Source organism: Strix uralensis, chromosome 25, assembly GCF_047716275.1.
Source record: "Strix uralensis isolate ZFMK-TIS-50842 chromosome 25, bStrUra1, whole genome shotgun sequence".
Taxonomy (NCBI): Eukaryota; Metazoa; Chordata; class Aves; order Strigiformes; family Strigidae; genus Strix; species Strix uralensis.
Window position 1 is genome coordinate 6,552,194 of NC_133996.1, and position 17,106 is coordinate 6,569,299.

Genomic DNA, 17,106 nt, shown 5'->3' on the forward strand with positions numbered 1-17,106 from the left:
CACAGTAATTCAGGAACACAGCAGTCTACTGTGAATTGCACGGGATGGGTTTCATTCATCCAGAGCCACACGGTTCTATATTCTGGTTCTGATTCTTAACAGCAGCTGAGAAACCAGCCAAAGCTTCAAGGTTTCTCCTGCAGAGAAACCTGCCTTGCCCAGCCTCGCCAGCTCAGACCGAGCCCGGCACTATGCGCCTTCCCAGGCCTTGGCAGCTTCTGCCGACACAGATGGCCTATGCCCCTCTGCAGCAATTTCGTGGAGATCCTTGGCTGAAGACACGGCCACGTTCTTGGCAGAGGTCCCCGGCCTCTGCTGCACTTACCAGAGTAGCGGATTTTGAAGCCTTTTCTGTTGTAGGCGTGATCAGAGGACCAACGGAGATAGACTTTGTTCCCGCTGCTGGTGACTGTCAGAGGGGCAGAGTAGTTCCCACTCAGTGAGAGGAGCAGGGGACTCTGGCCAGAAGGACCTGTTAGGAAGGAGGCAACGAGGAGAAATCAGGGCTGACACGCAAAGAGTCGCTCGTGAGCCTCGTGCCAGGGCGTGTTTGTGAGGAGGAACAGGCACGCTGGGGAACTGCAGCACGGGAGCTTTCCTGCAGAGTCCAGGAACAGCAGCTCATGCTCAGGGATTGTTTGTGAACACGAGTCCCAGTGCAGACACCTGGCTCCTGGGAAACCAACAGCAAATAAAGCCCAGTTGACCGCAGTAAGACCAGGATTTTGCTCCAGGCAGCATGCCTTCAGCTCAGGTCCCAACGGGCAACCACAGGAGCATCAGCACAGCACTTGTACTCTGCATTCGTTACAAAGCTGCTTCACTGTCAATATTGACAGATCCCCTCTCAGCTCATGAGAACTCACAGACCTAGAAAAAACCTGGTCTGCACCTTCCCAACTCATCCCTTCCCAGCAACCTCTGCTACAATTTCTCCCAGGAGCTTGCTAACTCCTGCTCCTTTGAAATATACTGTAGATCCATCCAAAAATCAAATTATTGATATTTTCTTATTCAGAAAATCAATAAGTCTTAGGAGGAGCTTTCTTAACATCCAGCAGAAGGTTACAGGCAGAGTGGTGGAAAGCTCTCCCCAGAGTGCTCTGGGAACAGAGATTAACAACGAAGAAAACTTGGCCGTTTCTTTCCTCTCCCCTCGGTTGCTATTGCAAGTCAAACTGGTGAATCTCTTACCATCAAAGATTTCAAATTCATCGTATTGCTTCTCGCTCAGGAAGTACTCTATGGTGAGGGAGACGTTATACCCAGGCTCTACCTTCACCACCCAAGAACAGGTCTGAAAGTGAGGGTAACTTCCCAGGAAGCTCTGGCTGAGGATCACACCGGTGGAGTCGGTCATAACCTCGTTCATCGGACAGTGCACTGCAGGGAACGTGAAGGAGAGACAACAGAAAATCATTTTTCCTATTTTGCAGAGGAAGGAAGGAAACACGGCCAAGGAGGTCTGTCCTGATGAGCTAGGTCAAGACAGAGCACGACTCCCAGCCACATACATCCACCGCACACCCTGACCCCTGGGGCTCGCAGAGAACCCCCAAATCCTGATGTAGGCTCCGAGCGAAGCACGCTGTGCTTCCGCAAACCTGAGCATTTAAAGGAAGGGGAAAAAAGCAACAATGCAAACAAACCATTTCAACTGTCCTTGCATCATTTCACATCTCTTTCAAAATGAATGGCGCTGCGGCCAAGCAACTGTTCTCACATTACAAAACGCTCCCTGGGAATCCCTGGAAACTTTATTACCTGGGTTAGAACAAGGTGTGGAGCTACAGGCTTATCCCAGGTCACCCACAGAGTTGTTAACTAGGACATCAGAACTCTAATTCCTTTCTCTAATCACTACATCCCATTCAGCTTCTGGAAATACTAAATCCAGCTGAAAACACTAAATAGAAGACCAGCAAAAACACCCCAGAAGAGGAGGCAAACACACAAAGTGAGCAAAAAGCATAAAAAGAAAGGGATCTTTATTTGTCCATAATCGTCACTAAAGCCCAGTGCAAACACTGTACTTGTATTAATAGAAAACAGCCAGAACTATCCAGAAAGAACAGCGTATTCTTTCCAAATCCTTAATCCCATCAGTGATTTTTTGACCTCTGTAAATTGGTGGCCAGATGTAATTTAAGCAGTCCCTTTACCCCCAGGCTAACAACCATAGTAAATAATTGAATGACCTCCCCTTCTCTCCTTCAGTCCATGCTATTTCAGAGAGAATAAAGCTATAGAAAAATATCCCATTATATGGTAAAAATGTTCAGATAGGAGGGAATGAAGGAGATGAAATAATCACGGCTGGAGTGAACAAAAGTACCAGCAGGAATCCAGAGGATAAATAAGGTAACATGGTAGCACGGAAACATCTCTGGGATCCCTCCTGAGCAGCAGCAAGGTGTACAACGCAGTGTGCTCGGGGCTTTCATTTTTCTCCCATGTAATACATTCTGTGGCACTAATAGAGGAGCTGTTCCTTGCAGGATTGCCTCGCCGGAGGAGCTCACTCCGCTGCAGCCCACGTCGGCTGTTCGTGGATCACTGGCAAGCTGCCAGCGCAGAGTCCCTCCCCCCTCCCAGGCTGAGACATCTGGGTGACTGCGAGAATGACTTCGTGAACAGTCAGACACGTGGCGTGTCCCACCTCTGCTCAGGCCCTGGTCAGGGAAGCACAAGCTTCGAGTGCCTTCCTGAACCAGGGTACCCGATGCGAGGAAACCCCCAGGCAGTGCGGAGACCCCGCAAAATCCCTGGAGCCAGCAAGGGGTGGAGGAACTTTCCCTATCATTTAGTTGCTGCAATAAGTTACCCAGCAGATCCCTCTGTTATTTGCTGGTTGTTCCCTGAGCCTAACCACGGCGATGGCCCCGGGACAGGCTGCGAGGCGGGTCGGGAGAACAGCCTCTTCCTGCACAGAGGTGTCTCGCTACCCTCCTCACAAGGTCCCAAGGGGTGGTCTGGCACTACTGGGACCCTGGAGATCTGAGAATTAACCCCAAAGATGCGGTATGTGCAAGGAAACCTCCCCTAGCTGCCACCCAGCTTGCTCCCTCCCACAGCAAGCCCCCATGTTTCGCAGCAGGCTCTGGGTAGAGAAGCTTTGGCTGCTACACTGGGCACCCCTGGTTTTACCTTCACAAGTGGGTGGAGGTCCTTCAAACTGGAGGTGAGTGCCGAGTTTGCAGGTCAGGATCTCATTTCCAATCAAGGTAAAGCCAGGAAGGCACCTGTACCTCACTATGTCACCTACGGACAGAAACAGAAACCATCCTGACCCAAGAGAAGGATCAACTCATTAAGGCTGAACCGTGCCGTGGGAAGAGGGTACCATGGGGCACAGAGACCTCTCGACTGTGCCTCTGCCATCGAGCCCTGGCATGACTGTGCAGAAATAAAAGGAGTAGATGCAGAAATAAAAGGAGTAGATGCAGAAATAAAAGGCGTACAAAGGCATGCTGGAGTCTCAGTTGGGATAAACTGCTGTCATGCCGCTGAGACTATTATGATTTGTGCAAGCTATTTCAGGTGGAGACTTCCCTCAAAGAGAGCAGACAGTGAGAAAAGCTGCTTTAAAATAAATGATGGCTACTTCACTGGTTGCAGACACACTTAAAATGTGGATGTAACCGTGAACAACAGCAAAAAATATAAAAAGCACAGTCGATATGGGTGAAAGGTTCTCAGAAAAAGAGTAACGGCCTTTAAGCTTTCACCCAACACTTTGTTTGAAACACCTGAAAACTGTTATTGTGGCAAAGATTTCTGAATGTTTCTGAACAAGCTCAGGGCTTTCACAAAAGCCAGAGCACTTCTGTACCAACAGAGAGGAAAAGCCTCAGGACATTTGGATCGATTTGACTCCAGGTGAACGTTGGGTGTTGAGCAAGGTGACGCACAGCTCCCCATGCCACACGATTACACGCGTGAAGAGGCCTCCTGAAACCCCAGATATGGGGTGACGACACGTGTGTGTGGGGGCATTCCCAGCAGCTGAGGGAGGCAGGAAGGAGGGCTAAGAGGACCAGGAGACGTTACCTATGTTAAATTCTTCATTCTCAGTGACAATTTCTGCATTGGGAACGATGGTCGGAGGCTGACATCTGAAGAGCTGGTAGGCTGAAAGAGCAAAGGAAGAGGAGCAGATGTTAAGCTGGGGGTGAAGGCAGCCACGGCCATCTCGGTGCTAAGCACAACAGACACAGCAAATCCTCCCTCTCCACAAGTAGAAGGAATCGGCAAAAGTACAACCAGCCCTCTCCCCGCTCCTAACCCTACAGAGACAGATCCAGGTATTTGTGTCCCAAAGCAGCTTTCTCCAGTTTCTTACACCTAATAGGAAACAGAGTTTTGACAGCCTGTGGAGATGTAGGTGCCCAGACAGTGTTAGTCCGTTCGGATGAATACTGAAGGATGACTGATGGGCGCTGACATGAGGAAGCGTTGTTGGCACCTTTTCGGATACCAAAAGAGAAGGATCACGGTGACCTCAGTGGAATCACAGAAGAGGGAGAGCCTCAGACTGCTTCAACACCAAGCAGACTCCAATAATTATTCTGAGAATTTCATCCTTACCCGTCCTCGAACAGAGATCGCAAAACTCACTGATTTATTTTTACCTTGGAATTATTCAGTAATTTCTTCTGCAAATAATTCCAGGAGTGCTGTTTTCAACTACAAATCCTATATGTAGCTTGCAGTTCACAACATAACCTATGCAAGGTTGATGTCAGTGCCTCGCGGAAGGCAAAACAGGGCAGGCCTCGTACTCTTTGCCCAATTAGGGGTTTTTTCAGGGGTACCACGTGGCTAAACGGGAAGAAGAAATCCAGTCGATGAGCAGAAACAATTCCTTATGGCTCACGCACCTGACCAAATACACTGCAAATAGCAAATTTTCCACCAAATGTTAAAGATCAGCTAACACTGAGCAAAACAAATGCACTGCTTACAAGCATGTGGGTGCATAAGGCTGGAGCACTGTGCTGCTTATGAAAATAAACACACAGGAGCTGTGAGCACCGTTAAATTGAAAATATGGTACTGGGAGCTAAATGAATATTAATGAAAGACATTTTCTGCTATTTGCTCAGCACTTTTCTGCATCTTTGCTCCCCCTGCACCTGACCCTGGACAAGCATAACTTCCTCTGAAATTTATATCAGCCCTTTAATTTAAGATACTGGAGCTCAAGCTGCCACTGAATATTAATTCTTACTAACTCCACGATGTCGAACTCTTCACACCGCGGCAAGGCTGGCAGTCCTGGCAGCAACCTTAATGAGGCTTACGGTGATGCTTAAATACACACGTACAGAAACAGATGCCCCACTGTCTAGCCCCAGTGTCCTCACCCCCTAACCCAGGGTAGGATTATACTTTCCCGAAAGGTGTGTGGAAAAATGTGATGTTTGGAGGTCTGGGGAATGGGCTGGAGGGAACACAGGGGCTTCTGGTGAATGTGAGGGATGGGCTTACGTATCCCGTGTGCAAGGGGGAGGAAAACACCGACACATGCTACTACAGTGAGCTAAGCTCGACTGGGACAGGGTCAAAGGAAAGAGCCAGCTCTGGAATTCAGGGAGTCAGCCCCTTCTCTGCAAACCACCACAGTGGCCCAGAGAATGGGTGAGCCAAGAGGCCGGGAGAGCCTGCACGTGGGATGAGAGAGGAGCAGGAGACAGCAGGGAAGAATCCTTCTGCTACACAGCAAAGAGCTGTCCCAGGAGGGAACACACTTATTTGCAATCTTTTAAACAGATGTTTGACAGTGGGGGGAGAAGGAAAGGAAACCGTAACAAAAATTTAAATTAAATGCTATTTAAAAAGTGCTTGACAGCATCTACTGAAGTGGAAAGATAACCCAGCATTTACAGCATTAATCTCTCCTTAATGGGCCATATTTCAATACTGAGGTGTGATTAAGATGGCTTCAGCATATGGGTGATACAGCACCAGTAAAGCTCCTTTCAACAGCACATCCATTTGTTCTCACCAGGACAAAACAGAATCCCGTCCTTGAAACCACACTGGGACCCCCTTGAGTTACTGTGCCATAAAACCCTTTCCCATCACGCTCACACATCAGTTCACGCTGGCACCTGAACTAACCCATCTAATAATAGGTGCAAAATCATCATTTTTCAAGGGATGCTATTGAATCTTGGAGCTCTGTGAATCATTCTTTTGTTTCCCTTCCTCCACCCTAAGGAAACGTTTCTTTGCAGGCATTTAAAAGGGCAACGGTTCTCTGACACGGTGCTGATCACCACTCGATGGGAAAAGACAATTTAAAGCTGAAGGAGGATGTCTCCTATGTCCTAGATCTGCCAGCATGCAGACACAGAAATGAAAATATACATTGCTGTAGATCCCGCAAAGGGTGATGACAAAGCTTTGACTGCGCTGTCTGAGCCTGGTGTGAAAATTTTCCCCCTTTTCCTACAACTTTCTTGGTGTGCAAGGCACCACATGCAGGAGTGGAGGGAAGAACCTCACCCTGGAGGCAACCACCTCAACCACTTATATCTTTGAGGTTAGGTTTTATACTGAAGCGCCATGTATAAAGGGAGCAACGAGCCAGTAAATGACACTTTAATAAAAGGCCAAGCAGTTGCCAGAGTGCCCAGCTGGTTAAGGGGTTGGTTAACAGGTTATAAACAACCTCTAGACTACACCAATTCCTACCAGCACCAACTCCAGACCTCTCAGGCCTGCGAGTGGCTTTTTACCCCACATAAACCATACGCTAAAGAAACATCACTATGAAGTGCTATCAAGATTAGGGAACAGCACCATATGCTGATGGGCTCTAACCACAGCAATGACAGTATTCTAATTCATATTACAAAAGGAAGCATCCGCTGAACTGCAGCAGTGTTTACATACTGCTCATTTCTGAGCCAAACTGCCTAAACCATCATTTTTTGCATAACTGTTATATATACACCATTGTCTGGTAATATAAATCTTACAGTGTTTTGCAGCAGTAAACCAATTCCCTCCGAAGCCTAGAAAACACTCTTTTAATTCAGCCTATCCGTATAATACTTGCCTTTCGGAACAAAGCTAAGTCATTCTGCACAGACTCATCGTGTAATTCATGCAAGACTTTGCTGACGTTGCTGCCAGGAAATTACCGAAGCAAGAGGAGGTCTCCATTTGCACTTTCCAAAATCCCAGCACTGCCGTAGGAACTTATTAGCTAATCCAATTTCAAGTTGGGCTCTTGTTTAGTAGTGGAAATCAAATGTTCTCATTTCAACGTAATACCCAACATCTCTCCAGCGTGAGCTGCACTCACACCAAAGAATCCCAAAGTAATTCAGAGATTTACAGGAATCCTTTTCCTCCCCAGAGAAATGAAGTCAACTCTCAGCTGGAACACACTTGCCATTTAAAACAGGCCACCAAGATGACCCAACTGGTTTAGCACAGCATTGGGAAGACAATTCTGCAGCCAGCCAACACTGTGAGGAAGGAGAGCTTCAGGTAAACAAACTGGAGCTATCAGGAATGGGATCTGCAGGGAGAGGATGGTATTTACAGGCATCACCTTGAGAGAGGTGCAGGGTTGGCACGGCTGGCAGTTTGCAGGCATTTGATCTGTGCTTGAATTAGCACAACGTTACAGGTGGGTTTCCACATCTGCACAGGCTGTGTGACCACTTGCCAGCACTCAACTGTGTAAGAGACCTTCAATCTCAAACCTGGGCCCTTGGCGGAAGACTTCAGGTAAAAATGTAATTTTTCACATCTTTTCCCCAGAACTAGCCCTCCCCACAACAAGCCACAACTGATCCATGCCCCTCTGCATCCCGAGGCAGGTATAAAGCATGTGTTGCTCAGGAACCAATACGGACCGTAGAAATAAATGGCAAAAATCCCTCCGTTGGCTGCATCGCTGTGGAATTTCATCAGGACCTGATTGGAAGAGCTTTGGGCTGATTTCTTAGCAGAGTTGCCAGTGAACACACCAAGCTGTGGGGCTGTTTGCTGTGGACCATCCCTAAAATCATATGTCAGAAACACAAGAAAAGAGCATCATTACATGTCTTTAATCCTAGGCAACAACCAACCTCCTACGCTGCACGCACAGGAACTCCTCCATGCTCTTCCTTCCTTGCTCTCCCTCTCCTACACTGACATTACAGTCTCAGCAGCTCCTGGGCAGCTGACCTGGACCCCTGCCCCACTCCCCAATCCATTACAATCACGATAATCTCTTCTGGCAGCACAGTGCTCACCCAGCACACAATTACAAACATGAACTTCATTTTTAACCTCAGAACTTGAAGAATTAGGGCCAGTTTTCCACAGCAGTTTCGCTCCCTGTTTGCACAGCAGACACTGAGATATTTTGAAAGTCAGATATTGATTGAGTGCTCCAAGCTCAAGAATTTGACCACAAGCTCTTCAGCCAGTGCAGCTACGTGTGCTCCCCTGGCTGACTGGAGTTGATAACAGGCCATTTCTCCTCTCTTCTCCAAATGGAAAAGGAAGATCCCAGCCTGTAACGCTCTGGGGTGAAGACATCAGAGCCACTTCGTTAACCGCAGCAGAGCTGCACCCGTGTTACATCAGTGCTCACAGCTCCCAGCTGCTGCTGTTTAAAAGGCAGCTGGGGGGGACGGTCGGTTCTGGTGCCCAGCACCATCCTCGCCTTGCCTTCGCAGGCTGGGAGCGCAGCCTGGATTGTGGGGCTGCACATCTCTGATTGCCAAAGATGCTAAAATCAAAAGAGAAGATTGGTAAATGGAAATGATTCACCAACGGCTTCTTCTTCATTCAGCCTCTATCCACAGACAGGTAGCCATAGGTAAAAAGCGCAAAAGGAAAAACAAATGAGCCCCATAAAAACGTCTATTGGAGAACTCAGAAGCAAAAGGCAACTCCTATTATGCAAGTCTGAACAAGATTCATTTCAACTAAATTCAGCTTGAGATAAAGACCCTGTTTACCATTTATAAAGTGTCCTCTGTGAAGCCCCTTAGGCTTCCCAAGAGATGTTTCCTTATTCCATTCAGCAGAGCACTTTGGAGCTGAAGGGACAGGCTGCTGACGAGCGGGGCTCTGCCACCCAACACCCTCTTGTCACAGGTGGGATGCTGGGCTGCACCCCCCGGAGCTCGGGCCCTCCTTGGGGTAACCATGGCAAAGCAGGGGGATGGTGACTGCTCACCCCAGGCACTGCAGCCATCTGACATCCTTCGTTTTTAGCTGCTGACGACTGCAGAAATCAATGGCAAGAAAGACCAACAAGGTCTGACAGGCGTTGCTACAGGACCAAGGGTGGGACTGTCCCCCCGAGCTGCACAGCACTGAAGCAAAAGCACCGTGGAAGCCACGGATTCCTGGACAGACTTGCCTCTAGACCCAAGGATGACAGTTCCATCACTTGGCATGAGCAGTCTAGTCATCCAGTGATCATTCCCTTCACTGACCTTGCACTTCCTCCCTGTGTTTTTCAGGAATGTAACATTAACAGTGTTTGGAGACAGACACCTTGTCCGTTTTGCTAGCCCCTTGCAGCACATAGTCCTTAATCTAAAGGCTCTACCAAGCACCCAAGTTAACACATTCCAAATTCTCATCCCAGAGGATACTCCCACTCTCGAGCACAGCACTACCCACGCACCGTGGCAACGGCTGCTCTATTTATCAGCAATTTTTCTGAAATGGAGCCTTAGTGGCAACTCCAAACAGTCCTCACACCTTTGCTGTACCCACCAAACAGTGATGAAATCGTTGTAGGGCTCCGTTTGCAGCAGAGTGAAGTTGAGATGGATTCCATATCCCACCGGCACCGTGAGAAGCCAAGTGCAGTCCTGGGAATTGGGGTACTGGTTGGGGAAGCCAGGAGAGTAAACTGTACCGTTTTGGGCGGTGACGTTCCCCCCACAAGGCACTGCAGGTAATCAGACAGAAACACAGACCTAATGGAGAAATATCCCCCAAACAATAATTCTTAAAGATCCTCTATTTCTCATTTTTCTTCCATTTTTTTTTTTTTTTGGACAAAAAGATAGCAATTCTGAATACAGGAGGATTCAGCCCCAAACTCTTGGCCTAGCTTCCCTCAAATAATTCCTGTCACAACTACCTCTACCATTTTTCAACTTAATTCCATTACAATAAATTTATTAAGTGCTTCAGAGCTGAGACTGTCAGGGCGTTTTGTACAGATGTGATAGCCAGGTGCACAAATAAACTCTGTCTTATGCCCTAGTAAGAGTCTTTGGGCTCCACCAGCTGTCTGCACCCATGCATGGAAAATACAGCTCCTGACGAGCTCCTACCAGTGGGGAAATCCATCCACTTGTTCATACAGCATGGCCTGGACCAGAACCATGAGCAGCTGGCTTTTCACAGAGTATGTCTGAGCAGGGGGGAAATGATGATTTGTATGACAGCAGCATCCAATTCATTAATCAAGAGGACAGTTCTATTGCACTAGGTATCTTCCAGGTCCAAATGAACTTGCAAACTGAAGAGAGGCAATTAGAAACAGGCAGTGAAAAAGAGAGAGAGAAAGATGACACCCTGCTGAAGGCAAGGCAGGAGGGCCACAGCAGGTCCCTAGGTCTGAAAGTCCCATGTACAAGCATCAGCTCTGGAGCTCGCTGGTGTGGAAGTTCAGTGGGAACGACGGTAACATCTGCAGCGTGTTACTGGCAACCTGCAACAACTGAAGGCAGGGGGGTAAGTGCAGACGGTGTGATCTGTCTGAGCCAGCTCTGTTCTAGAAGCCACATGGCTGTATTAACCCAATCCTCGGCTTAGGCTAACACACTCTCCCTCCCAACACAATTTACTAATTCAGGCTCAGTGCTGAACACTCACTCTTTTTCGTCCAGGAGTAGCTCCACAGACTTCTACCACCCTGTCCCTGACTCTGTGTGCCAGGTCAGAGCCAGGCTCCACGTATTCACTGCCTGCTCCTGCTCTGCCTTCTCACGTGGTCTGTCAAGCTGAGAAAAGCATGTGTGTATTTATATAACTCCATACACTCATTTTCTGAAACAAACACCCAAGAAACCTTGGGGGCCAAGTTCCTTTCTGCCCTGCAAAGCAGCAGGCAGCCTGCTGATCACTGGAAAAAACTCCCTGAAGTGGTGCTGGAAACCTTGGCCTCTGTGCATTTATTTTGGAATTACAGCTTCTCTTTTAATTAAAAGGGCTCTCAGCTGTGACCTGTGTGGGAAAGGTGAGGTGGTTAGCCTAAGGCAGTGAGTCTTCACTGCTTGCTGGTATGCAAAAATGGACCATTTAAGGAAACAGCTAGAAAAGAAAAGTTCTGCATTGACTTTAACAGCACTAACAACCCACCAAAAGCAAATGGTCCAAAACATACCTAACCCCTCACCCCTCTCTGCTATTGGAAGTGCTACAGAGCAAGAAAAATAGTTAAAAAACACAATAAAGGAGGAAAAATTAGATGGCTGGCAGAGCTGATGCCTGAGGTAGGTAAGGGCATAATCCTGCTAGCACCGGCCCCCACCCTACCAGCAGCACCCAGCTGAGCACCGGACAGTTTCCCAGCTAAGGCCCATCCTGGGTGCATTGCTGGGGTCAGCGAAAGAGCAGCCGAGGATTCAGTTCTTTATGCTTTGTGTTCTCTGGGGTTCAAGGACTTAGGACTTAAAGGAGGAAAAATATCACCTCTCCCTCTCTTTCCCCAGTACAGCACTTGGTCTGCAAGAATTGTGCAAAGGAGGAGGCTGGGATAAAGGTCAGTGCTCTTGGGAAGTGCACTGGGAAATCTTCAATAAGCAGTCTTGAACTTCTTTAGAAGGTTTTCATATGAACCCTTAAGTAAACCACACAAAACTCAGTCCACAGGCCCAAAGGATGAAAGGCTGAAACAGCCCTGTTGGGGCTTGAAAAGAGAACTTGGACATTTGAGCTTCGATGCCTCGGATGCAGATCCACCCTCCAGCATGCAGGGTCCTCTACCATACGTGCTCTTCAGAAAGGAGCCCACGCAAGGTTACTGAAGAACTCCCACTGGGATCACTGGGAGGTGCCATCATTGCCACACGAAGAGACTAGACAGGAACACAATCTTCCTGCAATAAGAGCCCCCAGAGCTACAATAGTCTTTTACCAGGGACTGATTTTATTTACCAATGTTAAATCAACAGAAGGTGAACGTTGTTGAAGAAATAAAGCAGACAAGAATTATTACAGTCACCCTGGACTGCTTCATGCTGAAAGCACAGCACGTGAGAGTTGACAGTTGGAGACAGTCCTCACCATAGCATGAGACTCACACACCACCTCAAAAGACACCCCTTGTTTTTCAACTGTTCAAAACATTTGCCTTGACTAGGCTGAAATATGTTCAACATCAACTCACTGAGAACATGCTTCAACACCTCAGGGGTTGAAGCTTTATTCAAAGTGCACGTTCCCAGGCTGCCTCCAGCGATGCTTTTGTTTCCAAAGAAACTTTCAGTCCAATTACAACACAACGATTCAAAAGGAGGCCAAGAACAGAGAGCTGGAGCCTCTTCTCTCCCCAGAAATGCCCGTCTGGGTGCTCTCAGGGTGACCCCAAAGCCATACCTTCACACCTGGGCAGTGGGTGGTCCCAGTTCCTGTTGGTGCCATGCTGGCAGGTCAGGACGGGGTGGCCGATCAGCTGGTAGCCAGGCAGACACTCAAAAGAGATGGACTGGCCAACGTTGTAACCGGCTCCTCTTACAACACCATTAGCAAAAGGTTCAGGGTCAGGGCACTCCTGCAGCTCGTAGGCTGAAAAAATAAATAGGGAGGAACGTTTCATACTTCACACTTTTCTCACAAAAGCAGGAACAGTACACTCTCCGTGCTGCTTGGCTACTTCCTCCTCACACAATGACTTAATTGAAGGAGATAAACTTTAACGAACCATGTGCACATCTGCACGGAGGCTGAGGGAAAATCCTGCTGCTGCTCTGCGGCAGCCTCAGCCACGAGCCCTGGGGTCTGCCCTGGTCTGCCGGCGTCTCAGAGCCTGTGTGCACAGTCACCCTGCGCTTCACTTCTAATTGGGAAATCTGCCTTGGTTTTCAACAAAACGTAGACAACCCTGATGACGAATGCAAGTCAATTGGTTAACATGTTCCACCTGGCATTATAAATTATTGGTCAGCCTTGCTAGAGCTAATTTGCATAGCAATTTCCATGAGATTACCCAGAGTGCCTCACAGATCACATTCCTTCCTAAACTGTGCAGCAGCGCATGAATTATATGGTGCATGAACAGGACAGCCAAGACAAAATTAATGTTTTCAATTAAGTATGAGTAGCGGCTTTTATTGCTATTTCTGGGGAGTCAGCCCTTTGTCAGTCCTTGGCTGTATCATGTGGCTGGAGACACTGGCTCCATCTTTCCCCACTTCTCAGCTATCTCTCTGAGGCAGGAGCTGGACTGCCTGGCTCCCAGCTGCTGCACAGCAAAGCCCGTCCTAACTGTACTGAGTGTGGAGAACATGACCTGCCCTTGGCATCCTTTGCTCCTTCACAGTCCCACGTGCCAAGGACCGGCGGACAGAGAAGACCAAAAGGTTTTGCAAAAATCACTCCTCAAGGTAGAGCTGCGGATCAAGCTGGACTAAAAGTTGATGTTTTCAAGAGGGCAAAGCCTCACCCAGGCAGCCCCAATCCAGCACCTTCAGAGAGCAGCAAATCCACTACGGGACGGAGCATTCCCAGGGCCTCGCTCCACGGGCTGCAGAGATTGAGGCGGCTGCTGCTCAGAGAACATCATGTCCAGACCTGGGGAGTGCCTGAGGACTCAAGCTGGGTAAGAAAGCAGCCACCTCCATTCCCATCATCTCCAAAAGCGGCACTGAGGGCATCTTTTGATTTTAGTAACTTACTTCTCTCCTTTCACTCCAGGTATCCATGCCAGCCCCGTTGTGATGTTATTTGGCTACTTACTTACTCGGTTCCCTCCACCAGCCTGCCTCAGCTCAAGGCTAAACTGCAGCTAAGGATGTGTTTGGACTTCAGCTGAGACAGAAAAGCAGCTGCAAAACCCCAGAGCAAACTCATGGCTGCTGAGGACTCTTCTATTTGCACATGACAGTTGACAGAGCCAAGATCTAAGTGAATCTGGCTGGAATTAATTCAAAGGCATTTCACTGTCACAGAGCACTCTAGGAACATTTGTTATTTGCCGTAGGCATAAGTCCGGGTGAACAGATCCCAGTTATTAGGATTAAGCATGGCCTTCATGTAACACCTTTCCACTCATTTGGATTAAGTCCTCATGGAATTAATTCAACAGAACAGCAACAACCATGACGCCAACCCTCCCTCCACCGCCCACACCATTAGCACCCGAGGACATATTTGTCCCACCGCTGCTCGTTCTGTGGCCTCCTTACCTTGGTATTCCAACTTGAAGCCTGGCTTGTTCTGCGAGTGGTCGCTGTGGAAGTACACCGTAGTTTCATGAGATGTCGACAGGAGGGAACCAGGGATTTCGGTGCCGCTGAACCGCCCGATGACGTTACTGGTGTCGTACGGCCCGTTGCGGATTTCGACAAAGTCATGGTTCGGCTCAGTGGAGAAGTTTAGGAACTGGATGTGAGCACCTGGAGAGGAGGAGTGAACAGTCTGCCTCCAAAGCCACCCCCAAGCCTCAGCACATCAGCACTGCTCGCCCAGTGACGCCCAGTATAGCCTGGCCAACCAGCAGGAGTATGTTCACTATGGTGGAGGTAGAGGGTGCCCGTAGTTTCTCAGACAAGCTCAGGCTATTAAAACCCACAGTTTCATGCTGCTGGAGTTCCTGTGCCTCTCCCTCTGCCTGACACCAGAGAAATGAGGAAGGCAGGCACAGAGCTACACGGATCTCCCCTCGCCAAAGTGAGCGTAGCCAGCTCAGATGCAGGACAGACTGAGCCGGGCGTTTCGTTTCCCCAGCAGCACATGGCAGCTACACCAGGAGGAGGAGAGTTAATTCAGGAAATCTGGACAGTCAGCACTTCTTCCAGGCATGCAACAATTCCACCTCCTGGCAATTAGGCACTCTGATGGGGCTGGCATGGAGAAGAGCTGAGCTGGAGCTGTGCAAATTTCTCTCTTACTATGGGCTGGGAAGATCCTAATTGCGAATGTGCTGACGCCGGTGTGAGCTCTAGCTGAGGTAGGATATAATCAGACACAAGCTTTGATCACTTGTTATGTTTATAAAGGGTGATGCAACTGGTGATGTTTTAAGGCTACTACAAACGTGAATAGTTAAGAAGCACACAAGCACACTAAGGAGGGTGTTACAGCTGATTCAGAGGCATGCCCACAAACCCCTATCAACCTGTTACACTCCATGGTGACCTGTAATCACCTTCTGAAAAAATACTTCTCATTTCATAGCACCATATAAATGCGTCTTTAAAGGAAAGTGGGATGAGGAGGTCAAACGACAAGAGTTGCTGTAACAGATCTTGGCAAGCAACGCATCCAGCACTGACTGAACAGGGACAGCATCTTCCTATCACCTCCCTTGTGATTGCCTCAAACCAAACCCCAGCTGTCTCACCGAACCCCACTGGCAGCAATATCCTCCATGTGCAGTCCAGGTTGCTTGGATAATTTCCTGGGAATCCTGGGCTCAGGAGCACTCCTTCCATCTCTTCTGCTGTTCCTCCACACTGGGCTGTAAAATCAACAGCGTTAATGGTCAGGATCACTTACGGGTCTCTCTGGAGGATGGTGATGGCTGGCCAGCTGTGCGGGAAATAAAGAAATTAAAAACTAAGAAGAAAAAAAGGAAAGCCTGCTATGGAACTAGCAGAGTTTGCCAGGCACTGCGTGGCCACATTACTAATGCATGTGCCTTTCTCCTGCCCGCTGGAGATAAAAGCCTGGGCCCAGAGATCCAGTTTTGGCAATCACAGTGGGAGAGACAGATCTGAGCTGCAAGAGAAGAGACGAACACTCTGTTCTGTCCACAGACACTGTAACAGTGCACATCATGCACACAGCACTTGTTTGAATTTTTAACCACCTAAAAAAATTATTGTGTAGAAACAGACTGATCCTATTTTGACTCCAGTTACCACTACTTTTTCTGGTTAGCTGAGCTACCTTGACTGTTCTACTTGTCAATCTCTGGGCAATTACTGATAAATATAGAACAGAGTGTTTGCACACTGAGGTAAATTCCCTACCAAGAAGCGATCCACAGATGACAGCAGAAAATATGTTTACAAAAGGCATCACAAAATTTAAACACAGATAGCATCTTCTCGTGCTTATCTGGATGACCTCTACCTTGTTACGGTAATACCATCAAGCAGAATACACCCAGGTGTACTCCTAACATGTTCTGACAGCCAAGGTACAGATTCCCTTTGTCCAATATCTCATTATGTGTATACTTGCTACTAACAAGGTTTCTCCCAGAAGATTTCTCTTTCTTTTTGCTCTTAATGGCTCTTTAATAGAACTCCTTCTAAATTATTTAGAAGTCAAGCATCTGGATGAAGTAGACCAGAAGAAAGTCAGCACGCTTGGCCAGGGAAGAAAGCTGTTCTCTGAGCAGGGGAGCAACCCAAGCCCGGGTTCCCACGTGGCCAACAGCCAGCGGTGCTCTGGACAGTGTTTAGACACATCAGCGCCCGATTAGCACAGGACAACGAGCCACAGGACCGTCAGCATGGGGTGGTGCAGCATCCCCATCAAAGGTGATGGTCACTCATGATGATCTGGATGTGTTTACGCCTCTCTGAAGCTGGAAGACCTTTTTCAGCCAAGTGTGATCCAAGCTGAGGGATGTGACAGGCAGGTGGGTGGGTGTTTGTACCACTGCACTTGGTCACGACTGCCCAAAACCAGAGATCTGAATGAAACCCCACTGGTGTTCACACTGTGACAGTGCCTAGCAGGCACAGCCCAGTCAGGCAAAACCCTGCTGAACAGAGAGACTGATGCCGAGGAAAAGAAGAAAACTTGAAACCTGTAGTTACTCAGCTAGTCATCCCAGCTAGATGACAATACTGGGATCCTCCTGCAGGCTGGGATCCCCCAACTCTAATGCTGAGCTGAAGGGCTTCTGATTTCTTTCAGAGCAACTCCCATGGGTATGAGTCCTTTAGTTCA

At 48.4% G+C, this 17,106-nt stretch overlaps 1 protein-coding gene across 1 annotated transcript in view; it reads right to left on the reverse strand.

Annotated features, from left to right (window-relative positions):
* CSMD2 (CUB and Sushi multiple domains 2) overlaps positions 1 to 17,106 on the reverse strand; it is a 306,084-nt gene that overhangs the window by 43,066 nt on the left and 245,912 nt on the right. Inside the window, 9 exon segments of the mRNA XM_074894313.1 lie at positions 326 to 472; positions 1,195 to 1,383; positions 3,148 to 3,261; positions 4,051 to 4,131; positions 7,875 to 8,020; positions 9,742 to 9,919; positions 12,580 to 12,768; positions 14,388 to 14,597; positions 15,545 to 15,661. Coding sequence (XP_074750414.1) covers positions 326 to 472; positions 1,195 to 1,383; positions 3,148 to 3,261; positions 4,051 to 4,131; positions 7,875 to 8,020; positions 9,742 to 9,919; positions 12,580 to 12,768; positions 14,388 to 14,597; positions 15,545 to 15,661 — 1,371 coding nt within the window.